General features: G+C 41.7%; 1 protein-coding gene across 1 annotated transcript in view; it reads right to left on the bottom strand.

The window, feature by feature from the left end:
• Positions 1-4,690: 4,690 nt before the first annotated feature.
• rbfox3a (RNA binding fox-1 homolog 3a) overlaps positions 4,691-27,551 on the bottom strand; it is a gene marked incomplete at its 3' end in the record, with an annotated part of 264,455 nt that continues 241,594 nt past the window's right edge. The window contains exons 8-13 of the mRNA XM_079182179.1: positions 26,979-27,032; positions 14,504-14,636; positions 12,282-12,321; positions 12,087-12,151; positions 7,247-7,325; positions 4,691-4,735 (exon numbers count right to left, since the gene is read on the bottom strand). Of these exons, the coding sequence (XP_079038305.1) occupies positions 4,691-4,735; positions 7,247-7,325; positions 12,087-12,151; positions 12,282-12,321; positions 14,504-14,636; positions 26,979-27,032 (416 nt within the window). The remainder of the gene's footprint in view (positions 4,736-7,246; positions 7,326-12,086; positions 12,152-12,281; positions 12,322-14,503; positions 14,637-26,978; positions 27,033-27,551) is intronic.

Below are 27,551 nucleotides of genomic sequence, written 5' to 3'. Positions count from 1 at the left end.
GTTGTCATATTGTTTTAGTAATGCATATTTCTAAATATTATAATATAGCATTTGAATTCGTCCAAACCAAAATACTTTCTGACTTCCCTGACTGCCCCTCCCTGTGGCGCTGCCTTCCATTCCAAAGCAAAGTCCTGAAACAGCTTTAAGCCTTTAACAAGTCTGACTCAAACAGGAAGACACAGAGCATTCGTTTAGGACTATTTTCAGCAGCGGATTAATCCACATTTCTTTCTCTAGGGAATGTTTGTGGCAGCAGGATGGTGTGTGCGTGATTGAGTGAAAAATAAACAACAGTGTGTGTGTGTGTGTGTGTGTTCATGGTGACGAAGGAACATGTCACTCGGTTGATGCAACAATGTAGCTTTTCAGAGGAAGCTGATATTTTAAGCAGTAGGATTGATTCATTGTTGGTTTTGGTCTTCTAATGGGATTTGTGGATTAAGAAAAAGATCCTTTCTTTGTAATCGGTCTGCCCACCATACTGCTGTGACAACATGTAGCATTGACTCTAATGCACAGTCGCTTCTAAACAATGAGGGGAAACGAAGAGCAGCAAAGTTGTACAGAGTGCAGGGGCTTGTCTTAAGAAGCCGCAGCCATGTTAGATTAAGGCCACATTTTGTCTGTGTAGAGACAAAAAAAGAAGACTTGTGGCGAGGCAGCGACTGGGAGATTTGTCCAATCCATATTTACTCTAACAATGGTCTTATCCTGGGTGAAAACAACAAGAGAATGCTAGAAAAGACAGTCTGCAGACAGACACAACAGTAATAGCAATAGACCAACTAGTGTGTGTGTGTGTGTGTGTGTGTGTGTGTGTGTGTGTGAGTCTAGCCAGTCTGGTATATCTTCAAATGAGATCAGTGCTTATTGACTGAACTCTCTTATCTCTAATCTGTGGGGTAAATTGCCTCGGTTGCTGCTTCTCTTCTCGCTCCCCTTTCTTCCTGCGCTACTGACTCCCCTCTTTACGATCCCATCAGACACAGCAGGCACAGATGCTATTTACTGGTGGGGGAGTTTGTGTGTGTGTGTGTGTGTGAGTGACTGGATGAGAGCGAGTGAGATTGGTGTGTAACCGAATGCTTGGGTGTATTAGGGAGAGCTGCCTGTGCTGCTCTCAGCGTATGTCTCCTCAGCATGTTTGAGTGTGAACATGTTGAGACCGTTCATGTGCTCATATATCTGGCTGATATCAGCCTTATGTTAAAGATTCACTTCTGACTTTTGTGAGTGTCCAATAACACATCAGAATATCCTCCCGGTAAATTGACATTTTAAAAATGATTATGAAAGATTATAATTATTTATTTATTTGGATCTCGCTGTTCCTGTATTTTCTGTCACAAACAGCACATCAACATGACTGACATGTATGTTTGCTGTAGCAACACTGTAAAGTAGTGACATTAATAAACTGATCTTTATTCACACTCTTCTAAATGGGACATCTGAATACGTAGTGTTTGCTCTTATTTGCAGTTAACAGTCAACTGGGCAAAAATGTGTTGAGTAATGGAAATATTGTTTGAACTACAACAAAGATAACTCGCACTGAGTCACACTGAGTCACATCAACAGCTAGTTAACTAACGATAACGTGAAGAAGTGACGGTGTCGATTTGATGCTGTTAATGCCACACCGTGGTCGGTAAGCTATCGACTGAAAACCCCGTACCAAGTAGCAAAAAAACTTCTCCAGTCAAATGTTACCTGCATTCGATCCTATCTGGAGCTACTTTTCCGTGACAATGCGGTCCTGCTACCACGGGTCGGGGGCGTTGTTATTAGCTGTTAAATGGGCATCGCAACCTTTTCGGGCCCATGATCTCATTTATCAATTCTTAAAATCCCTGTCATGACAGATTTATCCTTGTGTCATGTGGATTTCAGCGGCACAAGTTGTTCTTTTCTACTTCCAAGATTATATTGAAAACATGAAATGCATCCATCAAATTACAAAACAAATATCGAAATCTGTCTTCCTAAGTTTATAAGTCATCCTACTGAGCCATGGTTACCTACTGGCTACATTACGGTTAGCTGGGGTTTTGATGCAGGTTGGAGGTTATTAGGTTGAGCAGACTTATCAAGCTGCTTCTCTACACCAGCCTGACAACCTCATTAAAACACACTATACCTGGGAGGGGAGTCACCTTGAGAGTCAATCTCCCGGCAGAGAATGAGAGGAAAACTAGTCCAGACTGCAGCTGATACTAAAGACTTTTAACTACAATGACTGACCTGAGCATCTCTCCTCTGGCTTCACTGCTCTTTTTGCTGCTTCTTTCTCTTTTATTGGTCTTGAATTGGAGCTCTGGGTGACAACTCATCCCACTGAAAACTAATCAAATTGAGAGATCTTGTGTTTGCATTAAGGATCCTATATTTCCTTCTTTTACTTGACATCCAGTAAGATGGTCTGAGGCCATGTTGTTGTGGGTGAAGGGGAACATCACAGACTTGTTCTCAGAGAGAAGACGCATGCCTGAGACAGGGAGGAACTGATACTAAGCTGCGCTGGGTTTCCATTTCAGCCACTCTAAACCGAAACACTCAACATTCTCTGGTGAAACTCCTGCAGTAGATCGCTCTCCGTGCTAACAAAATCAACTTGTGTACTCACAGGTACCTGCAGGTGACCTGCAAAGAATGAAATTGGCGGGTGGTATTTTGATTATATTTAATTTCCGGGTTCTGTTCTGGCTAAGAACATGTTGGTTGGATCGCTGGTGTTGGATGATAAATATAGGCTATTAAAATAAAATGAAAATAACAATCAATATTTTGAAAATAAGCAAAAAATAACCATTTAAATTATATTTCCTCAATTCCCTTCATTTTAAAATGTATTATCTTAGTTTCAAATGTATAAAAAGGCCCAAAATGATCGCTTTAAATGTGCAGCCTAAACCAGCCTATACCAGTTATTATCAGCTCGGGGCAAGGATCTCATGAGTTGGGTCTGGGGGGGGGGCCTGAACACCAGACACGTGCACGTATTTTAGTAAACATGTCTTTTGTTTGAAAGAATTTCCTGTGTTGAATCTCATTGCTTTGAATATCTGTGATGGGGCAGTCACTTAATATGCCCCGTCAGTGACAGTGCTGTCGGCTGACCATACCGGTCAGGTTCATGAGAGGTTCAGCCGGTTTTGCTAACATTCAGCCTGCTTTGTAGCGTCATAAGCACCATGCCTGCAAATGAAATGCGTCTGGTGCTAATTGACAGCTGATTCCTGTCGTAACAATTGACCGTTCAGAGCCTTGTAGACAAGGCTGAGAATGTGGACCATTCCCACCGAGCTACATCCAAGAAACAAACTGTGACAGAAACGTTTTGACGGACATATGTGTAAAGGTTATTGTAAGTCAACTTACTGAACTATCAAAAAGACAAATGTATTTGATCAATCTGATATAAACGTAACTGATCATAGCCACCGTTATTACAGCTTCCATGTCCACTGAAAGGAAATGCTCTTCAGTTTGATCATCAGAATAGTGTGGATCAAACCAGAGCTTTATATATTAGGAGCAAAGAGTTAATATCAATAGGACATATTGAACTTAACCTGCTAAACTATGCTGGCTAAATGCGACAAATGTAGCTTTGAGATGGTATTAAAATGTGTTTGTAAGTATTAAAACTAAATTCAAGAGGATCACACCCTCCCATCTGTTCACTAAGGGGTCAAACATACTTGTCAGTATTCCTCCATATGCATATTGAGAAACTGTGGGATTATTGCTGAGCGTGAGCAGGATGTGACCAGACATGAAACAGAAATAATGTGCTTTTCTCCTTTACAGCCATTCAGCAGTAATGGGATACCTCCTGCCTCTGGCACTATGCCAACGATCAATGGGCTCTAACACACTGCACCCTATCTTTGCAATGGCTGTCATAGCTCTTGCTTCACACCCTGCTAATACATCACTTCCTCCTGCATTCAGATTCAGTAATACATCACGCTCTTCCTCTCACCTTCTGCGTTTCATAATGCATCACTTCCTGGTAGCGATTTGTTGCAGTTTCACCCCCTTTGGGCTGAGCAGCTCTAAGTCCCATTAAGCCGGTCTGAAACTCAGCTCCAGTTAGAATGGAGCCTGTTCTCTGAGGGGGGGATTGGCCGTATCATTTACTTAATAAATCCAATCTGAAATTTGTTGCTCAAACTGTAATTGCTGAACATTAGTGCTTTTAATGTATAAGGGGAAAATGACTAATTGAAACAATGAAGGTAGAGAAATTAAATGGGATTAAAACTAGCGCAAAAGGCCACCCTGAAATAGCTGAGTTGCGGACCAATATCTTGTAGAGGAAAAGAGTGAGACGGAGGGAGACTAAAAGATTCCCATTTCTACTCTTTCCCTCCTTTGTCTACATTGACTGTTGTCTTTTTTTTTACCACCACACACATGGCAATACAAATACATTTAAGTCAACACAGTAACAAAATGTTCTTTTCCAAAATAAGTACATTACATCAATAAATGACAATGTGTACAATAGGGAAGCAACTTCAGAGTGATTCTGGAGTTTCAGGGTCACACGTGCCACCTGGAAGCATTTTGTTTTTAGTTTTCCATGAAGAGGGTGAAGATGGTTATTAAGTCATTTCATTTGTTGCTGTTTTTTGTGTCTGTTTTGTGGGGAAGGAAAGGGGACGTGCCTCTCTCTTTTCTAGTAGGGAGTGAAGCGACTGCACCCTCCTCTGTAAAGGCTAGCCTGCAACATCAAAGATGAAAAAGCTCCAATCAGTATTCAACGTAGAACCTTTGTATTATTAATATTAAAATGAACTTCTCTCTTTCCTCCAAAGAAACGCTCCTCCCTTTTCCCACTTGTCTCTTGTTTAATTGATGACATTTTGTGCACAAAGTAGTTGGGGAAAGAATGGGATTGTGTGTGTGTGTGTGCTTGTTGCATGTACTTGAGCGTGGATTTCTAAGTTAGTTTTTCATTTTGATTCTTGATAGCATTCAACCCAGCAGTGAACAAAGACAACAAAATGACCACAAGTAAGTGACTGAATCACTAACAGTTCCTGTCATCTGTGGCCAGAAAGTCTGTACAAGAAGTGGCCAAACACAGCTGAGGTGAGACGAACACGAGACAACCATCATCGCTACTTAACAAGCTGTGAATCCACAACCAAATAATAACCATGTGTAATTGCTCCTTGAGCCATCCTGGCTTGTCTTTTACTGTATACACAGTAGATCAACCAGTTCAGTAAATAAAAAGGAATAAAAGCAAAGACATTTATTCTAGATGTTCCGATCCAATATTTTCCATACGATACCGATCCGATACCTGAACTTGCCCATCAGACGATACCGATCCAATACCAGTGTGTTAAAAACATGTCGCCCTTTAACTGGTGGGATTTTCCAGTGTAAAATATTGCCAAATTTCGGACATTTTGCTATCTCTGGCTAACGTTACACTCTGTGTGTAGCACCTGCTTAATGGACACTGTACATGCCGTGTTTCACTCTCAACAGAGATGAGTAAGAAGTGAGACGGATCACTCGTTAGCTGCTTCCATCGTCCATTTCAGATGCAGCCATCTTTTTTTCCAGAGCTGATGATGAAAGTAGCAAACGAGTGAGCCATCTCGCTTCCTTCTCACCCTTCTTGTTGCACAGAGTTAGTGACGTGTTGTTCCTGTGTAGTGTAACCTATGTAACCATATGATAATATTATATCAGATTGGTGCATAAACTCGCATACTCGCCGATACCTGACCCAGCATTTCAGGCTCCATCCGAGGCATCTACTGTGCTGTTGTTGGTATCAGAACAACCTTTTTACAGACAAAACCACGATGCTTTCCGCATTGTGTAGCGAAATAGAAAGTGAGGGAAAATTGTGTCTGTATCTCTCTCCATGTTCTCTGTTCAGACCAACCTAATAGCAGACGAGAATGGATATATTACAATTACAACTTTCCACAATACTTGTGACTATGCATGGTTGTTGGATGGAGATCGATGATGATTCTCATCTAAAAGTGTTCTCCAACAAATAATTCTGCCTTTATCAGTCACATCATTATTACCTTACCTTGTTTGGGGCTTAAGTTCAGAATGTGAGGCATGACAAAGTTTAAGATCAATGGAGTGTTATGTCTTTATTTTATTGAGAATTAGGAATACACATCGGTAGTGAGGGGTTTGGATATGGGAGAGTGGGAAAAAAGGGAGGAGTAATTTGAAGACAAAAGAGAAGAACGTGTAGAGTAATAAGGAGGAAAACAGAGGCCACTGTTTTATTTAAGTAAATGAAGAGGAAAGAAATGTCGGAATTAATGAAGGCTTTTAGCTAGCAGCTGCACTAGGGAGGAATGGGGGCAGTTTGGGGGACACATAGGGGAGGTGGTGGCGCTTTCGATCTCCGTCATCACAAGCACGTCAGCACTCAGCATCAACCCTCATCTCATCTGTCCAAGACGCTGCACCGAGCAGCTGCTCCGGCTGCAGCCGCTTTGCTACCAAGAACTTTAATTCTCCTTCTCTTCCTCCTTTTGTGTTCTATCTTTCTCTCCTACTTTAATCTCCCACGGCACGTCGAAGCATTTACTAGATGGTCGTTAATCTTTGGAGGAAGGCCCTGCCCTCACCCACGAAAGAAAACAAATTGTGCTCTCAGTTCCCCATCTTCTGGGGTGCTCTATTTCTTTCTTTGGAAAGACTTTTTTTTCATCTTTGATGTTAGCTGCAAAGCTAGCTAAAAACAAACATTAACCATTCGACTCTCCCGCTTGCAAAATTTGAAGAGACTGTTTTCAGTGGGGAGGAATCCTCAGTCTCGATTGGATTTCAAGCAAGGAGCTTTCAGCCAATGAAATTGAATGGGGAGTTTGAGAATAAGGCAATGTCCCTTTTTCATTTACTGAAGTGGCAAAGATGCACATACAACATTCCAATGGGTCTCTCAGAGGGAAACACAACTCACAGGAACAACAAGTCCAAGAGCAAACATTTTGCAAAGATCTTTCTAGATTATTAACAAAGCCTGTCAGCAAATGATTTGATTGAGTTATTTATTTACTGTTAGTAATTCAGTTCATATGAATAGTTTTCACTTTTCTGGTGTGAAAAGCCTGTAAAATAAACATCCATGTGTGCAGGTGTGTCATACAGTGAGGTATCAGAGACAGTGAGGATGCTGCAGCTGTTCATCATGATAGCACGTACATTAAGTCAGGAGCTAAGAAACAGGGAACAGACTCACCATAGTGCCCACACTGTATGTGGCTGCAGGACCAATCGTATGGTGGTATGGGTCTGCTGTTGCATAGACTCTGCCATAACTATAGAGGAGAAAACAGGCACAAACAGTGTTTACTGTGACAATTGAGTGGAAAACCGTAAGTCTGACAGCTTCTCCAAGATGTTCACCAGACAGATGAAGCTAAACACAATCTTTGGATACATTGCAAACATCAGGGCCTGCATTGATCAAGAATGACAGTATCCCTCCAGGACATTTGGGTATGTGATTACTGTAAGCCCCACAGCTAAGCAAGTGGGCGTTTGTTCTGTGAAATGGGGGAATGAGTATGGCTTGATTAAGGAGTGCTTGCGTGAGAGCAGTCCGTGGTACCGAAACCGAGCCGATGAGATCAGTAGACAGACAGAACACGTCACGCCTCTTAGCCTGCTTGTTGTAGTAAATAGAACTTTCAGCGATAATTCTTTTTCCTCCCACAGACAGACAGAAGGGAGACAACAGGCCAGTGTGAGAAAAATCTAAATATATCACTGTTACAGGCGATGTAATGTAAAGAACCACCATCTGTACCATCAGGGTATTTAGATAACTCCTAACTCAGATAATGACCTCGAATAGTTGAACCAGCCATGTCGAAAAGATATACAGTATGTTTAAAAGGCAGAGTTTTCTTCATCTGATCAGTAAAATAAACTGAATATAACTTTTCTTCATATTAGATTCAATGTTATAAGCAGCCTACAATTTTCAGAACAATACCAACATTTGGGTTCCCTCCTGTGGCTCAAAGGTTCACTGCGGACATACATCATAAATAAAAGACTATGGAAGAAATTGTGCAATGTTATTTGGCGGCCCAAATAAAATCTCCAGTGTTTGGGAATGGCTGTGCTAGAGGACCTTGTGGGCAGATTAGAACTGTGGGCTCTTTTTGACCTCTGGTTCTCCCACTATCTTTGAATTGTGTGTGTGTGTTTGTTCACTTGTTACCTTTAAGAACCCTTCAGGTACACACAGCAGACACCACACCAGCAGACTACTCATGACAGCATTATTATAATTAGCCCCACAAATACCATTCATCCGCATGTGATGTGTGTCAAATAGTTTGAGGTGATTCCATCTTCTTTTAAAGGAATATGCACCAGGGAAGCTTACCATTGAATTCAATATTAAAGGCTATAGATCCAAGCTGGTGTCGAGGATCATGCATCCACACCCAGCTCCATGTGGTTCTAGTTCTAGGAACAGTTCTGGGTGGAGTGATTACAATCCAAACATTATGAAATGAGTTTTAATGCTACATTTATTTAAACAAGCTCATTGATATTTTTAGAGATTCTATATTGTATTTGCATCTCTTCCCATAGTGTGGACATATGTAATTCTGTATTTATCTCCTAACAGTTAGTGTAGCTTAGGCTTGGCATCTCTGGAGGAAGTTTCTGTATATGAGGCAGTAGATTCATTTTGACTCATTCCCCAAACATAAAACCATATGGATTCTTTGAACCAGTACAAATCAAAAGGGAATTTAATCAGTTGGGAAATACTCTGTTAATTGTTTCCTCCTTCCCCAACTCCAACCACCAGGCATAAACCTTGTGCATGTTGGCTTTGATTGAATAGGTTTGATAATGGATAGGGAGTGCCAACCAACCACAATGAGTATGCATGAGACACATAAGGTATTGGGTCGTCGATTTTAACTGGGGTCCGGAGGAGAGATCTATAATCATTTCCTCCTCTCACTCACGCTAAGAACAGGCCTATGGGATGAAAATGCAATCGATGTGTCCCTATAAATGTACGTTGTAAAGGTGAGAGTGTGTGATTGCAATGATTTGTTTTACCCGTTTCAATTTATGAGAAAAAGGGGACAAGTGTTTTATCTTCCAGATGATGGGGAGGGATTGCAATAAAAGTAACGTCAGCTGGAGAAGGAAAAAAAGAGAGAGAAAGATAAGAAAAGAAATGGGCAGAGTGATAAGAGTAGTAGATGGCTGAAGGGAGGGAGAAATGAGATTATAAATAAAGAGAAACATGAGAAAAATCATCTTTCGTGGAGTGGAAACAGAGACGGACGGCATAGGGGGAGGACTGTAAAGAGAAAACATATCTAGAAGCAGGAACCTAAAAGAAAGAAGGAAATCATTTTTGAGAGAGCTATAGCACATTTGGTGTCCCATACCTTCCCCCCTTCTATGCCATCTTCTTCTTCACCTCCTTCTCTCCTCCTCCCCTCTCTGTGCCCCCTGACTGCCATCTCCCCCTGTATCTCTGTCTGTCTCCTGGGGCTTATATTCCAGTCTTTTCACCAGCACTGGCTTGGAACTAATCCCCTCCCTCAATGCTCCTCTCCTCTCTTATTCCCCCCCTTCATCCCTCTTTCTCTGATGCCACCAGACCGCTTTATTTATATTCCTCTCTTCCTGTCTAGTTTGTTTATTCTCCTCGAAGAGTAAAGGGAAGCTAACGTAGGTCTGGAGGGCAAAGATAAGAGTGCACTGCTATGTGTGAGACTATGTGTTACAGAGGGAGACCTAAGGAAAGAATAGTAGTGGAGTGTACATGGGAGGAGGAAGGGAGGAAGCGAGGAAGGGAGGAAGGGAGGAAGTAGGGGTAGTGTCTAGGGCTGCAAATGATACATTTCATCAATGATTAATCGCTATCAGTGGTTGATCGGTCTCAGTCCAATCTAACAGATTTATGGAATCCCTCTTTCTTGTGAAAGGGTGTATGACATATGTTCCTAAATAAACACAAGTACATGTCCATGGTTTCCATGATTACAGCGCTATTGCAGCATGACTTTTCATGGTATAGATAAAAACAGTAAAATAGTACCGTTTTGTTACAGTGTACAGGTGAACGCCTACCGACGCAGTGTCTCCAGGCTGTGGCTGTTAAAGGCTTGTGTCAGTGAGAGCAGATGGGAGATGACGAGGGGAATTTGATTCTGATTGCATTTTACCTCTTCTTACCTGGTCTCAAGTGTAGCCAGTGGCAGCCTAATGTGTGTGTGTGTGTGTGTGTGTGCACCCTTTAGAGAGACAGAATAGAAGCAGGGTCTCTCAGTCCCCAGTCCCATCCACTGTAAAAGGCCCCTCTTATCCCACAATGAATATAACTCCTCCACCACCCCCCAGCCTCTGCCCCATCTCCCCTCAACTCTGCCTCACCTCCACCTCACCGCCTGGGCTTCCCTTTAAATCGGGAGAGCTTAAAAAATAGAATGAGGAGGACACAAATCTGAGGGGGGGGGGGGGGGGGGATATACTGCAGCCACGGAGAGAGGGTGAATAACGATGAGAAAGAGGGAATGTGTGAGAGGAGAAAAAGAAAGGGAAATAAGTCTCGTGAAGAGAGAGACGTGCCCCCTCACCTGCTCCGCTCTTCTCTGCCTTGTTCATAATCCTCCCGAGTGCACCGCTCGCTCCCTGCCTCTGATAAATCTTACATTATCGGAGGCCTACAGGCTCCTGCTGTGGCTGTTTCTTATCGGCCCTGACATGCTCAATCTCCCTAAGATTAGCTCCCCAAGCACCGTCATGCACACACACACACCTACTGTAGACAGCAGTGGAGGTGGGTGCACACAAACACACACACACACACACACACACACACACACACACACACACACACACACACACACACACACACACACACACACACACACACACACACACACACACACACACACACACATGTTTTTCTAAAAACACACATCACTTTTGATCTGGAGGAATCACAGCAGACTGCGGGCTGCAGCTGAGCAGCAGCTCTGGGCAGGGAGGTACCAGGCCCGGGAGTTTCAGGGACAGGCAGCTCCAAGGGAATGACAATTGAAAGATGGAATGGATCAAGCTGCTCTCTCCTGCCTCACATATACTGTGCCACAGCCCCGTGGCAGGATGTTAAATCGTCTTTAGTTCTTCTCATCATCTGTCCAGGTGAGCTTCCGTGGAGTTCGTCAGGCTGCATACAGTGTGAGAGCATCTACTCCTGTGGCCCGTATCACAAAGAAACATGAATGGCCCAGCCAGCTGTCTTATCTCAGGTTTTCCAGCGTGACAAAGCTGGCTCACTGTTAACTGAGGTGGATCACCATGGTAACCTGTGCTGAGGGCTAACCTGCTCCTGAGCAGGTCAAGTTCAGAGGACCAGATCAAACAGCTCGACTACTGACCAATCAGATCGCTGGACAAATTCAGTCATCATCGTGGATCCCAACATGAACAAAGTATTGAGTTTACAACAAAGCAATACATATTTTAGAGATCAGTAACATCTATATGTCCATGTTGGGTTTACAACAGGACTCCAGGACGTCATATTTAATTGGTTAATTGTGACTGGGAAATAATACATGGAAACACCACATTCTCCACTATAGACTAGATACCTCATTTCTAGCATTTCTGCTATCCCTACTAATTCTACAACTTCTTCTATTCTAAAGAACTTTCCGAACCGGAGGCATGAAGAATAAACGATAATGCAAAGTCCTCGTCTAACAGAAGGAGTGGATCTGGTCTCAGCTGCCTCTGTCAAGGTTGAAAGAAGTAATAAAGTCTGCTGCCTTGGTTCGGACTCTGTGTTGTTGTTTGATAAATATAAGCGCAGCTCAACCCGTTCTGAGATTATAACAGCATATATAATTATATCATTATTTAATACATTACTATTATAGCGTTTCTTTCAACTGAGCCATCGTCCATTAAAACGTGTGTTTTTTAGGCCGGTATGAGATATAAAATGATCATGATTATTTACAATGCAGTGTAAAGAGAGTGCCTTATAGTGACCCTCAGAAGGAAGAAGGCTGCCAACATACCTGTCACTGTATGCAGCTGCAGCAGTACCAGCTGGCTGGGCATATCTGTAGGCTGCATACCCTCCCTGAGGAGAGACATCCAGGTACAGTACAACTGAGTGAAGCATTGAATGAAATGCTGAAGACACATTATTTTCTTGACTGATCATAGTGAAAGGTTTAAATCAAAATACGTATTAATAGATTTTGACTTACATATATTTCCGCTCCATAAAAGCCGTCCTGGTAGACCACACTGTTGGTAGAAGATGTCACACATGAGACATTCTTATTTTTTGTAGCATTTAAGTAAACTGAGGTTGGTGTGGCATTTTAGTTAAGGATCTCTAAAAGTTACTACAAGGAACTTTCATTTTGTGTTGATTTTGGCGGTCCCTGTGGACAAAAGCGTGTTTACGAGCACCCGACTCCCGTTAGAAAACCTCTCATTTTTCAGCATCAGATTCCAACAATCTGCCACGCTCAGTCCTGGTTCTGGTTCCCCCGTGCCTCCTTTCCCTCCAGCAGGCCCAGCAATACAGCCTCGGTCTCCAGCAGCGTGGTGTCGGTGTCGGCTCACAGCAGAGCAGCGAGGAGAAGCTCTGCTCATGGAGGAGGAGGCGACGCTGAGCTCTCCTCCTTGTAGACTGAGCTGAGGCAGTTTGTGGTGAACCTGCACGATTATTTCTGATTTTGTATCCGACACGCTGGCACCAAATACAAGCATTAAGAATAACTATGTATAAAAAGACGTTCACACTGAGACTGATTCATAACCAGTTCAAAGTTCCTTATGGTAACTTGAACTAAAGACAAGTACAATATGAATGTTCTGTCTGTTCTGACATTATGTTGGTGGAATTTCACATCTGCTAAAACACAATGTGCAGGTAATTCAGTTGGGATCTAGGATCCCTGATGTAGTCTACGAACAAGGACAGACAGCGGACACATGCGTACTTCAATGGTCAGTGTACATCAGAGTGTCCTACACGTGTGCATGTAAACTCAAAATGTACAACACTAGCTCTGTTTTCCTTTCCTCTTGTAATTGTGCTTCCTTTCCAGAGAGAGAGAAGTAGGTCATGGGGTAGAACAATGAAGAATTTATCTTCGCTGTTGGTTTGAATTATTCAGAAGTAAAGCTTCAGTTATTTCTGGTACGTTCTGAGATAGAGAGGAACTACCCAAAGCATTTGTAACTAAGCACAACGCTAGCTCTTTTTGGGGGAAAGCTGTACTCTTCAGTATGCAAATGACTTCCCAATTGGTAACAAATGCAGAAACAAGTGTCTCGATGCAGTGTGCAGACGAATGACCTGCGCTTGCGTCCCTTTTCTCCTGGTTCTTCAAACAGTCATTGAGGAGTTATGTGACCCACACCGCCATGTTTAGTATACTCGCTACAACGCTTATTACTGCTCCACATGATATTTTGAAGCATGAAAGCCCAGGTCACGCTTGTAGCTCATGCACCTTGCAGAGGCCTTTTTGAACGAGCATAAACAGACATTGAATTTTGGGTGTTGTGCGATTGTCCAAGTGGACGCCTGGGTGGACAGGAGCAGTTACAGTGATGCAGAAACCATGCACGTCTCATAACGATCATATACCAGGAACTAATAATTAGCTGTAACCAGACAAGCACTACATGTCACTCAGTTTGAAGCCACTTTACATCCAAACCAAGCAGCACAATGTATTTCCGTTCATTTTCGATGCTTTCCTTCTTTGTTTTTCTCAATAAAACATTAAAAGTAGTTTAAACTGTTAAATCAAAGAAAACTAATTATTGTTCCCGGACACAGTAAATGACTAATTCAGTTGTTCCATGTGGTCAAACGGCATCATTCAGCCATTATTCTTCTCTCTGCCTGCCGCCTTCACGCTCTCTGTCTCCATCTGCATTTTCTCTTGTTCTCATTTTTTCCTTTCAACCCTAACACACTTTCTCTCTCTCTCTCCCCCCCCCCCCCCCCCCCCCCCCCTTCACATTCACCAGGTCTCTAGAACGGGCCTATTGAAGTGTGCAGGGCAGGTCATAGCAGTCCATTCACAGCCGAATAAAGAATGACACATTAGAAAAAGAGACAAATTCGGCCATTCTGGAATCAAAGAGCAATTTTCCGCTCTATTAGAAGGCAGCCTTTTTGTTTTCCACTCACCATTCTTCTGCTAATGCATGTGTGTATGTGTATTTATTTGTGTGTTAGTGTGTGAGCGCCCGTGCATGTTAGCGTCTGTGTTTGGGTAACTGTAGCTGTGAATTCCATTTGTGCAGTAGCATGTTTTTAGTCTTGGAGAAGTGTCATACAGTGTTTATTTGATTATGTGTGTTTGTTTCAGTTAAATGTGTGTGTGTGTGTGTGTGTGTGTGTGTGTGTGTGTGTGTGTGTGTGTGTGTGTGTGTGTGTGTGTGAGTGAGAGCAGGCACTCACGCTCCATAGGCAGGGATGGGTGGAGGAGGAGGTGCAGCACGGAATGTGTTGTAGACAGCGCGACCCCTCCCTCTCAAATGGGCCCCTCTGTAGGCCACAGCTGCTCCTGTACTGGGGTAAGGAAACCCTGTGACTGAGAGAGAGAGACATCCAGACACAGAGAGGTGGAGAGAGAGAGAGAGAGAGAGAGCACAATAAGTTACAACACTAAGGGGGGAATTCACAAAGAATGGATTTCGGCTTCACGCAGGCCTGGAAATAACGGGATACAGAGCGCAGCGGTGCTGTTGTGTCTGAAAGGCCCATCAAGGTCCAATTCACAAAAGATATTGTGCTAAAGATATTACAGCGTAAACATGCTCTTCTCTTTCGCTGATTGTAGTTATCTATGTGGCAAATACGGAAAATGGGTCAGATGAGAGGAGTGAGAGTCGGAGGTCTTTTCAGGACGGGCTTGTTCCATCCGAACTTTCCAAAGGCACTACTGTCATTGCATCCTCTCACTGCATCCCAACATACATTTTGAACAGAGTGCAGCCTTATAAATGTGCTTCAGGTACCACCAACTTTTCTAAATTTCAAAAGATTCATTTAACTGTAACTATGTGAAGCTGTTAGCATTGATCTTTGTTTTTGCAATGAGACTCATTGACATAGAGAGGAGCCGATTTAGCAGCAAATGTCTGCATGTGACCTAATTTAAAGACACGTTTGTCTTGGCAGCACAGTGATGGGTGCATTTCACCCTCTGCGTGTGCTTTTAGACTTCTTTTTTCTTAGTTGTGCAGGTTAAGTGCTGGCAAAAAACCCCAAGAGGATACAATGCATTTATAGGGGGATGACTTTCAGCTACCTATTATTTGGAACAGTGTGGACACCAATAGCTCCATGGAACAGAGAAATAGGATATGTCACACAATACTTGTTCATACACTGGTTCCCAACCTGGGGTCCTGACCCCCACTAAGGGTCGCCAGAGCTTCATAGAGGTCGTGAGGCCTCCTTGATTTTGATTGGTGTAAGACAACTTTTTTTCTTTAAATATACAGCATTTTACAGCATTTTCATTTATTCCTGTGAAGAAAAATGATTGAAATTGTTCTATTTAAAGTTTGGATTATTGCTATTATTAAGACAGAAACAGAGTGAGCCTTCCCCCTCTGATACACAGCCTCCAGTTAGAAAAGCATGCAGCTAAAACAACCAACCAGCAAATAGAGCAATGGTCAGCACCAGGGACAAGAAAACAGTGAATTTGTCAAAAATGTATTAAATTAAACAGTTAAGATAAAAGAAAAATACATAAAACAAAGAATTATATTAAAAGCTCCATTCTGCAGACATTCAATTGTCAATTTATTTTAATTGTACAGTTCATTATTTGATCTGTACTGTTATTGTTATATGTATTAAATATAATAAGAAATATGATAGCACTTAGTCAGGGGTCGTCGGTTTACTCAATGACAGAAAAGGGTCTTTTAAGATCACAGGTTCAGAACCACTGTGTTTGTAGATACATTCATTATCCTTTCAATCTGCTCATGGCAGATTTGTTGACAATAAAAAAACAGAGAATATTATGAGATTGATCCAGAAAAAGAAACCTTAATGCAAAATAGCTGAAATAAGGGTGTGGACGATGTGGATTTAGAAGGTGCTGCATCACGATATTACACTAAAATGAATAAAAGAAAAGAAGTGTGCCCCTCAAACTGGAATCTTTCTAAAGGGCAACACACTCTCGTGGCTTGAGTGTAATCTCTGGAGTTCAAATGAATATGAAACACATTCCTCCCTCTGTCTGTATGATGTGTCTGTCTTCTACGGTGCTCTGAAGCCACAATCCATCTAATCCATGGCTTTTAGTGGGTTACCAGTTCTTAAGGCATGGTTAAACCTGTAACGCAGGGTTTGATGAGTAAAATTGTCCCAGACCACATTTGAATTATTTTGCCTGGTGAAATCCTCTGTTTTGTAGAAGAAAAGTAATTATTGGCTAAATACATCAGCATGGATCTGCAGACTGATCCAGACTACATCACTACACTAACCCTGATGTATGGGCTTCAGTTAGACTTTTACATTTAACGTGCAGTCACACAATCAAATGTCTTTGTCTGGAAAACTGCTGATTGCTGCACACATCAGTATTTGCTTTACAACATTTTGGCTCACATTCCACTCTTGTGCTTTGCAGATTTTACTTTTTTTTAATTATTCTTTTACAGTTGATGGTGAATTTTTGTTGAATAAATACATCGGCTCACAGGCCACTTTACATCAAACATACCAACATGGACGTCAATGTTGACATTACGAGAAATAAGAAAGTGATTCTTTCTATGCTGAGTCAGACAAAAGCAATGAGTTTTAATTCTGGTCTCTATTAAAAACTCGATCACATGTGCAACCAAAGCACAGTCTAATCTGTTCTCCAGACAGGACGGAGCAAAGTATCAAAAAGGATGGAGGGAACAAGAGGAGGTGTTCCTGTGAGGGAGAGGTGAGCTGGCACAGACAGTGAAGATGCACTGGGTGCTGCGTGGAGGTTCAGCTCAGTGTTTGGCAGCAGGGACACAAAGCAGATGGCCTGTATTGTTTAGAGAGGCAGATTCAGCCTAAGGCCATCCTTCATCACTCGCACGCAGACACACACACACACACAAGGGTCACCCCTATAGGCACGGGGTGGTATGGTGATGTGATGTGAGCTTGTTTAGCTGAAGCTCCCTGTTCAACCTTCAGTCAACAGGGGAGCAAGGCCTTCACACACACACACACACACACACACACACACACACACACGCTAACACTTGCGCGCACACAGACCTTCATATGTACACACAGACGGCGTGGCCTGGCTGATCTCTAATGATCCACGGTGGTCTGTGTACATGGGCAGTTCAACCTCCTCTAACATGGTAAAGCACAGATTAGCTCTCTGGATGTCTTTTGTAGTGTGCAACAAAAGAAGAAAGACATGCAAATTAAAGTAATACGACACATGCATGATTTTAAAAACGCTGAGGCGACAAGTCCCCCCCCCTGAATATTTTGATCAGACACCAAATATAAAGTTTCAGACTTTCTTTAGGATACTAATCATTCTTATTACTTCTACTTATTTAGATAACCCAATTAGATTGTCTTTGAAATATGTGACATTTTGAATTTGAAATGTATAATTATTAGACTTTATTGATCAGGTTTGCTGAACATTGAAGCACATTGTCTGCTTTACACTAAGTTTGACATTTTAAAACAAACTTTTTGTAAAATAACCACACAAAGTTGTCTACATTAGCAAAATCAATCAAAACTAAACGCCTGTGTGTTATTTGCTACACTGCCATTGAAATACCTAAACTCAATAATCATTCACCTGCACCCAGAATGCACCTGTGAGAACACATGCAATCAATGAGATCACTTAGAATTCAGAGCTTGAACAGTAAATAGGATTCAGTTTAGCTCTTTGGTGTGTAGTTTACAGTACAATACCGTAATATGTTCATATCATCTTCAGTTAAAGTGTCTGACACAGTTATAAATATATGAGTATTGAGAATAAGCACATTTCATTTGTGATAGTCTATATTCACAGCATGGTTCTAATGGAAATGATAGTAGTGTTTTATAATCAACACATCAGTTTACAGTTGTTATAAGAAAGGATATCTTTATTTAGTGTTTGTCTGTAACGTTTTCAATGAAGGGTTTGATTTTGCAAGAGATGAACAATATTTTATATTTTGTGCATATGTTTTGGGTTTTTGCGTGTAGAGTTCCGACAAAGAGGGCCCTAGTTTCATAAATTCTATAGCTCATTTGACTAAAAGTACTCATGTTGAGTTGGAATAAAACTTATTTTATTTTAATTGAATTCACCTAATTATTATAGAGGTGGTGTGATTGTTGCCCTAAGTCATGTTTCTGACTCCAGAGTCTCACCCATTGATTCTTGATTGACTTTCCATGTTGTGCTAACAATACTGCCTTGATTCATCCTGCTCATTGTGAAGGTAGAGGATGTGGAAGAGAACGGACAACAGACAAGAATAAAACGAAGGCCATGGACAGGCCAGTCAGTCTATTTCAGTGTTTGTATACCTATCTCAGTCTTAATCTAACTTTCATACTATTTATTACGGACGCATCAGTCTGAAGAACACTGCCTTACCTCTCTGACATTTGCCACACTAAACAGACATTCACATCTCCAGACAAAAGCTGTCACGTGTGTGTGTGTTGTGTAAATGATGCTACAACTTTTCCATTATGTATCACACAATTCAACACTCTCATACTACCGTTGATATTCTAACATGGACACAGATACATTGTTGACATCATTCCTGCCTTCCCATGCTGAGTCACATTTCATTCTTCTTTCTTCTTCAAGATGAATATTCTGAAATAACACATGCTGTCCACTCCTGGTGTTTAAAAGGGCGCTTTTTTAAATAGGTAGCTGTGGATGATTGTGATTTAATCCCCATGTGACTATACAGGCTAGAGCTGGTATCATGCTTTTAATCTGAATGTATTAACATCCCAAGAGAGAATGGGTGATATTGATTACAATGTTATTTTAGGGAGCGAGGTGCAGAAATGCAGGAAGAGAAGCAGAGAATGTAAAGTCTTCTGTATGGAGACATGCATTCCTTTAAAAATAAAATTGCCTGATATTACTATTCCGTTGCAATTATGCAAAACGTAACTGCTCCTGTTCACAGTGAAGGTGTATAATCCATCACGGTGATGGATTACTAAATTAGAAGTCTTCAGAGTTGTTTTCTGTGCTGTTTGAAACTAAATTACGTGAATGAATGCCCACACTGGTTTTGTAAAAGAGATTACATATTGGTTTCATGTGGTGCCTTTAACATGATCCGACCTTTGGGTTGGGATGGGTCAAACAAACACAGCTCTCTCACCCAGGAGAGTGCTGTGAAACAAGTCAATGTTGACTGATTTGAATTACGTCTGTAGTTTGAATCATGTGACAAACGTACTTAACTTAAGCCAAAGCCTGAATCTTTTTTAAGAGACAAGTAGTTTTGTTGCGATTTAGTTTCAATTCATATGTTTCATGTGTTTGAAACTGCAAGCATAACCTGGGAAAACAGAGTTCCCTTCAAACAGAAGAATGCAGTTTAGTTGCATAGGAACGTCATTTTGTAGGAGACCATGTTGAGCATTGAGATGATGTGTTTAAAGCATGGACTATATTTAAGAAGTTGAAAGTCATGGTGACGTCATCCATTGGTTTGTGGTCTAACGTATTGAAGCCTCGAGTTTGTCGATTTGGCCGTCGTCATCTTGGCTTTTTGCAACCAGTGAACAGAAGTTAGCATATTTGGAATGCCGAGGAGTGGCATTGGTAGAGACCTGTCAATCACTGTGTAGCCCCACCCTAAAGCATATTATGGTCTGTTTGACTCTAAATGGACCATCATTTACTAAATGAACATCATGCTGAGTTGAAGAAGACTTGAAACTAGAGATTGAGACCATAAACTCATGTTTACAATATTTACTGAGGTAATAAATCAAGAGAGAAGTAGAGTCATTTTCTCATAGACTTCTATACAACCAGAGGAGTCGCCCCCTGATGGTCACTAGAGAGAATGCGGGTTTTAAGACTCTTCCTTATTGGCTTTACTCTTCGGAACTGGAAGTTGCCGCCTGGTTTAGGTCTAACTGGGTATTTAAGACTGTTGTTTACAATCTGCTAGCATTAGTTGTTTGCTAGAATACTTGACTGATACCTAGTTAGCCGCTATTGCACAGATAGATCATTTTTATTTAGAAAGACTCAAAAGTAACAAAGCATCTTGCCCATAGACACTTATGTCTATGTAATAGACAATGTACAAGAGGAGAGTATAGAACCTTCTCCATTGATGACCTGTGGGCTGTGAGCTCAAACAGATGCCAGACCTCTGAGAGGCCCTGGATATGGATGACTACACCTACTGTCTGCAGCAGCAGAGAAAAACACAACATGCTCCACTGTAAGTGCTCAGGGACAGAAACACTCTGTCTCTCTCCCCCCTCCCCAATCCATCTGTCTCTCTCTCACTGTTGGGTGATGCAGATCCTCTGTCCTCTGCTGTGTCTGCCTCTTCCTACTCTAACTACTCAGACAGCATTAATATGCCACACAGCCAGCACACAGTCCATTGGTGATATACTCTGAGCAAAAGATCAATTTCCCCAAGTTGCCCCTACCTTCCCTGTCTTTCTTAATATCAGGCATCCATATATTCATTCCTCTTTGTGTGTGTGTGTGTGTGTGTGTGCCAGCAGTTGGCTGCTTGTGTGTATATGCATATGAGTGAGCATGAGGACATGTGTATGTGCATGTTGGTGGTGGTGTGACGTATATGAGTGCGATCTGATGATGAGCTATGGCTTGTGCACGCTACAGCAGTGCTGTAATAACCCATGAATCATGGCAGGGCCTCCAGCTGACAGCCAGCAGGCCCATAAAACCAACAAACAACAACATCCACTGATACACACATGCATGAAATACTACCCGGGCCGCAAACGCACATACATGTGCGTCTTGTCTGTTAATGCAGCGCATGACAATTACTGGTGATGCGAGCTGGGGTCAGTTACGATTAGAACAAAAGCATGGCTATTCATTTGTGTTATTTAAAAAAAGTGACTCTAATATATGTGATTTAGTAATATGTGATGTGTATGTGTGTGCGTGTGTGTTTTTAAGGGCGCCACTGTGTTTATTGCGTCACATCTCAATACCAGGACAGTGACACAACACGGCTTTATCATTGTGGGTCTCGCTAATTGGGCTTCATAACAATCCTCTGAAAAATTGAGAGATTGAGAGGTTGAGAGATATAAAAGTGAATTACATTCATTTTCAGTGAGTACATACACTAAAATCAGACAATAATGACATCAGCTGGAGTGGCAGAATGAGAGGCAATAAAAGTTGAGGAACTTCAGAAATGGATGCAGAGCCTGTTGAAAAGCAGCCCTTACTGGCGATGAGGGAAGAGAAATTAAAGGCATTTTTACAGGAATGGTTTTCCATAAAGATCACACTCATCCAGAGTTGAAGGGATTTCAATGACACATCTGATTCATTTGGATGGGACGAGGCTCTAACATTCTGTATTCAAGCAAAACTAAACAATATAAACTTTAACTGCACTGAGAATCTGACGCTTTTATAGTATTTACATTCAAGCTGGGGCTGAACTGATCAATCGGTCTTTTGTTCAAAACATACTGCTATCTCATTTGATAGATATTGATTACATATCCATCGTAACATTTACAGAATTTCTCAATGCTACTGTGAACGTCTATGGGAAGACAGATTCCATTCAAGCATCAATACATATACTGTATCAATCCGGTATCATTTTCCAATGCGTCAGATGGATCAGGCACTCCTTGGCGTCTGACACCGGCTTTCAACTAACTCCAGTGTAAACACACCCGAATCATGATGCCTCGCTCAGAGCGCTGACGAGGACTAACACAGGACTTTGTTTCACAAGCAAAAAGTAAACATTGACATGTTGAGTCATTAGTCCTTTAACTCAACGTCAACCACGCTATTTTCCTAAACTTAACGAAGTGGTTTTGTTACTTAAACCTAACTTCCTGTGAAGAAGGAAGTTTATTTTGAAAATACACTATGCATGTAACAAGCGTATATTGACACGGCACCCCGACAAGAAAACTGAGGCTAGATGGGTTGCTTGCTTTTAAAACACCAGTTTGAAAAGACAGGGTCTATAGCTGACAGTGATCTCGGCTGGCCTTGGACCAATGACGGTGTGCCAATATGACAAAGCCTAGAGTTGATCTGATGTCGCCCTTCCAACTTGCAAATTCTTCCGCATATGTTAAAAAGGCCCGAGCCGCTTGCCTTGTTACTTCCTTGCCTGCATTTTGCATTTTAATCTTATTTGTTGTGTTCTAGGGAGAGCTGCTCTGCCAAGCCCTGCACACACACACACACACACCTACACACACACACACACACACACACACACACACACACACACACACACACACACACACACACACACACACACACACATTTGTCCTGCTTTGCATATACTCAGTCTAGGACACAGTCAATCAATCAGTATTACATTTTCCTCATTGTCCTTCATGCCCATGCAGTCTATTTTACTCAAACACACACACACACACCGTTGCATACCGTGTGTGTGTGTGTGTGTGTGTGTGTGTGGATGTCTGGTTGTGTTGTCCTTTAACACTTATTTATCTGACAGGCCTTTATTAAAGCAGAACCCTTGGTAGAGATCGGCCTTTATTTCTGTTATCTTTAATTGATTGTATGTTAATAGTAAGGCTTCTTGTTTTATGTAGTAAGAAAGTCACCAAGTCGTCAACACTGACAGTTAGTCCCTTCAGGCTACCCTCCAAAGCCACTCCCTCCAAATAATCACTATAAACAACCAGCAGGGCTGTTGTTAGGACTCACAGCTGTTAAGGTTGTAGCTTGTGGACGGGCAGAGTGGAATCAGGTCGACAAGTCAACAGAGACTGAGGCATGAGAAAACATTTGACTTAAAGAGTCAACAGAAACAATAATCTTCTCCTAGCCCCTGTCTGCAGTAACACAGTATTGTGCTTTGCAGGCCTACTGTCCTACATGTTCCACAGGGTAAATATACATCAATAGAAGAAGAATTCTGACGTAATCCAGGTGGAATTTACATTTTCAAACATGATGGATTTGGCATCATACATTTTTTCACATATAAATATAATTTCTAGGAGAAATTAACCTTCACAGCAGAAATCCGGTTATGGCAGGAAACCGGAGAATGTGTTGGCATGCACTGTAGTAAACAGTAGCTAACACCGCTGTAAGCTTAGGTTGGTAATCTTCAAAACATTCTTTGTTCTCTTTGTTGAAATTCTCTTTACATCCCGACAGCAGACAATGAATGAAGGCAGTCTGAGCGGTGACAAAGTCCACCTGGAGAGGCCGTTGGGGACGATGGATGGGCCAAAGAAACACAGGACTATGACCAGTAGCGCGCTATTCGTGTCCTGTGTGAAACCAAAACTCAACATGCTGACTTAACATTTTTTAGTTATGTACATTTACTAGTACTTATCTTAACCAAAACTATGATCTTTTCATTAACCTAACCGAGTACTTTTGTTGCCTAAACCTAAATTTGTTGCATCTCAATCAACAACAATAAGTTTGGCCCATCTGAAGCATTACAATGGTAGAGATAACAGAGAACGCCCATTTTATAGGCTGATAACAATCCAAATAGGTGATTTGATAGCTCCGCCTTTTAATTGAGAATCCATAGAATCTGTGTGTGTTGAAGTCTGAGAGTAGCCATGTGTAACTATGAGTGTCTGCTCGTTTTGGTGCATACCTGAGCGTGAATGCAGCAGACACACTGTACATCTATGCTTACATTCTTGCGTGTGAGTGTGTGAGCATGGGCGTGTATGCATGTGGGGGTCATCCGTCATTCTTCTGAATGGGATTTGCGCACAATAAACCTGTAGCCGAGCCCGGCAATGGAGATGGAGTGCACTGTCAGCTGGCCAGGATTTATGGAGGCCGATTCAGCTGATGGGTGCTGGGAAAGCCGTCTGATAAAGGGTGATTAATCGCCCTACATCCCCCTTTACATCCTGCTTTACTCCCTCCCCAAACTAGATTAAATGCACTCATAATTATTCCAGAAGAAATCCCAATCCCACGCACTTTCACTTACAGGTGGGAATTTTTCATTTTTTCATTTTTATGGAGAGAGAGAATGCAGGAAGGCATGCAAGGTGAAGGCGTGGATATTAACTGCACTGTGAATTTATGGGTGAGTGAATGCCAGTAGACCTGAGCCACACGAAAGATTCATATAATGAGAAGAAGGTATGAACAAATAGAAAAAATGTAGAGGGCAGACTCGATACGAGCATGGCTGATTTTCCTTATTTTCTGTCATGTAGTTTTCTGTCCATCCCTCCCTCCTCCTGGGAGAAAGGGAGGCATATGGTGTCGCTTAGGCTTGGCCAACTTTAAGATCACTCCATGTATTAGCATCCTATAAATTAGCAAGACAGACTGAGCATGTGTTGGTGTGTGTTTTCTAATACTGCTGTGCATATGACGACCACAGCTGGTGCAGTGGTTACAATAAACCTGCTTAGTTAACATTTGAGTCACTGTGAATGCCTCAAATATTACTTGATGAGACAAAAAGAAGGGAGCCACATCTACATGTTTGATGAATAAGTATTGGTTAAGGTTAAGGTTTAGTGTAATAATACAGACCCTAGCTACACCTCACTAAACACTGAACGCGTGTTAGTGAGCTTTAGGACGCATATTGAGCATGTCTGGATTGGTCTGGAGATGACAAAGGAAAGTGTTCTTTTCTGAACTTTAAATATTGTTTAAGAAAAGACAATTTTGGAACCTCAATCAACAGCGGGCAACAGGGCAACAACAAGTTCAGTGATTTACTTACAAAGGCCTCTTGGTAATAAATCATTTGGGGACTTGTTGGTAGTTCTTAATTAATTTGAACACCTTTGACATGAGCTCCTTTCATGCATCTTTTTATTTGCTGAAATGTTCTTTACTGTTAAGACCTTTACTTTACCCCTCTCTGGGCTCCTTTATAGGAATGCCTTAACTGTGGCTCAGTGGTGGATCGGTAGAGTTGGAACCCCGGCTCTTCTAGTCCATGACAATGCCTTTGGTGTATGTATGAATGGTTAGATAGTTCTGATGGGCAGCTGGCACCTGGTAGCGCCCGTCATCAACGTATGAATGTGTGTAAATGGGTGAAGGATGATACAAGTACAGTCCATTTACCATTTAAAACACATTTGGCTGGAAGTCAAACACAGAATATTTAGCTTTGCCACTTTCCCATAATTTTACCAGTGCATAACATCAGCGCTGCCCTACAGTAAGGATGGACAAATGCAAAAATCAGCATCAAATAATGTTGAAACACAACCAAAGGTTAGGTTTGGGCAACAAAACTACTTGGTTAGGTTTAGTAAAAAAACCATCATGGTTTGGTTTATAATGAGTACAAAATTAAAACAAAACACAAAAAAAATGCAACAAAAGTACTTCACACAGGACACAAGCAGCAGTCTGCTGGGTGAAAGCCTGTTTTTTGTTTGACCAGCGAGTGACATAATGCCACATAAACTATAAAAGTCACTGTGTCCCAGCTCAGGAAGTAGAGCGGGTCGTCCACTTATCACAAGGTTTACTGGTTCCATCCCAGTAAAACCCCAAATGACCCACACACCAATGTGAGCGTGAACGTTTGTCGCTCGTGAATGATTTGAATGTTTACAAAAGATTCTTCAAAGGTCCGTTCACAATGTATTCGATATGTATACCCGATGTGTGAGGGAGCAGAATGAACTGTCATAGTCTTGCTTGTTGGACGCGTAGTGCTGTCCATGATGACTTTGTTTAGCACTTATAACCGACTTAGGCCTCGGACTGTTTGTGTCTTAAGCAAACTTTCTTATAAGAAACAGGCTGCACTATCGAGTTCATAATGAATTCACATGGAGCGTTGACCATCATTGCCATGACTGGCAAACCTCTGACTTCCCCCGGCCAATGTTGTTAAGATTGGCGGTGGCAAATATAGATGATGCTAATTTACAATATGTATATTGAAATAAAAAAATAATTTCATGCTCATGTCTCGTGGGGCCGCTGGCTATGGCCCCGGTAAGCGTTAAGGTGTCATTTACTGTAAAAGCGAGTTTAGGTTTAGGAGGATGGAGAACGAATGTAATAAGAAGTTAAACTAGTGCTGTACAGTAGTGGACAGATGGAGCAATTGTTGTTTAGTTTGCACCTTTGAAGACATGCCATATGAACACATAAATATACACGTCTGTGTGTATCGCAACATAAACCTTCCCCACAAAGACACACACACACACACACACACACACACAGGATAGACCCAAAGGCAGTGGACCATGGAGAACTGTGATAGAGGGTTTGGAGGTCGTCTGAGGTGGCTGTTTGGTCAGATGGATGGAAGGATAGATGGTGGGATTGAGGTAGAAGCAGGGAAACAGGGAAGGAGAAATAAAAGAGATGGATGGCCTCTCTCTGTCAGGGTGGTTATTTAGAGGAGAGCTGTAAAGCTGTCTGGGAACGAACAGATTTCAGACTAATGAGCAAAAAGTAGAGCGGTTAAGGGGAGCGGGCAGTCTCAGCACTTCTACCAAATGAAACCAAGCTGCCACTTCAAACTGCACACACATAACATGTAAATCTGTAATCTGTGGCTTTCACACAACACACGGCGGGAAGACAAAGTGATGGAAATAAAGATGAAAAAAAGAATACCGAGCAGTATAAATAAGGATTCTGCAGTTCAGTATTTGTTCTGAAATGCATTTTTATTTTCACAACTGTGTGATTCTTTACCTGCATAAAATTCAGGGCCATATACCGCTCCAACCACTGGATTCAGCTTCCAGCCTGCACAGGAGACACACACACACACACACACACACACACACACACACACACACACGCACACGCACAACAGGGTGAATGTTAGTATTGCTGCATGAACTTGTTTCTACAGAATCACTATCTCCCCTTTAGAAATACAAGCTCTGTATTTAAGTAAATATTAGTCTTTACTGCTGCATGTGTCCATCCAACACGGCCTCACATTGTTGGTCTTCAACATGTTGCATCACATCCTTATATTATAAAATAGTTCAGTATTGACTGTCGGGTGCACCAGTGTTCAGTCTGTTTGCATTAAAACAAAAATGTTTACATGATTCCACGGGTCCATATGTATTTGTATGACCATATTTCTAGTTCACTTCTCACCCTATTTATCTTTAACATTTTCATATTATATATTGATATTAATATCTCAATATGCAATTTCATGAAACAATAATAAGAGATGCTCTTGTATCTTTAAATCTTTAAATATTGTGTATCATCTTGTCTTTTGTGCATCCTTTGGTGGTAGAGGTG

This window comes from Pholis gunnellus, assembly GCF_910591455.1.
Source record: "Pholis gunnellus genome assembly, chromosome: 21".
In the NCBI taxonomy this organism is placed as follows: domain Eukaryota; kingdom Metazoa; phylum Chordata; class Actinopteri; order Perciformes; family Pholidae; genus Pholis; species Pholis gunnellus.
This window is presented reverse-complemented; position numbering and strand designations above follow the sequence as displayed.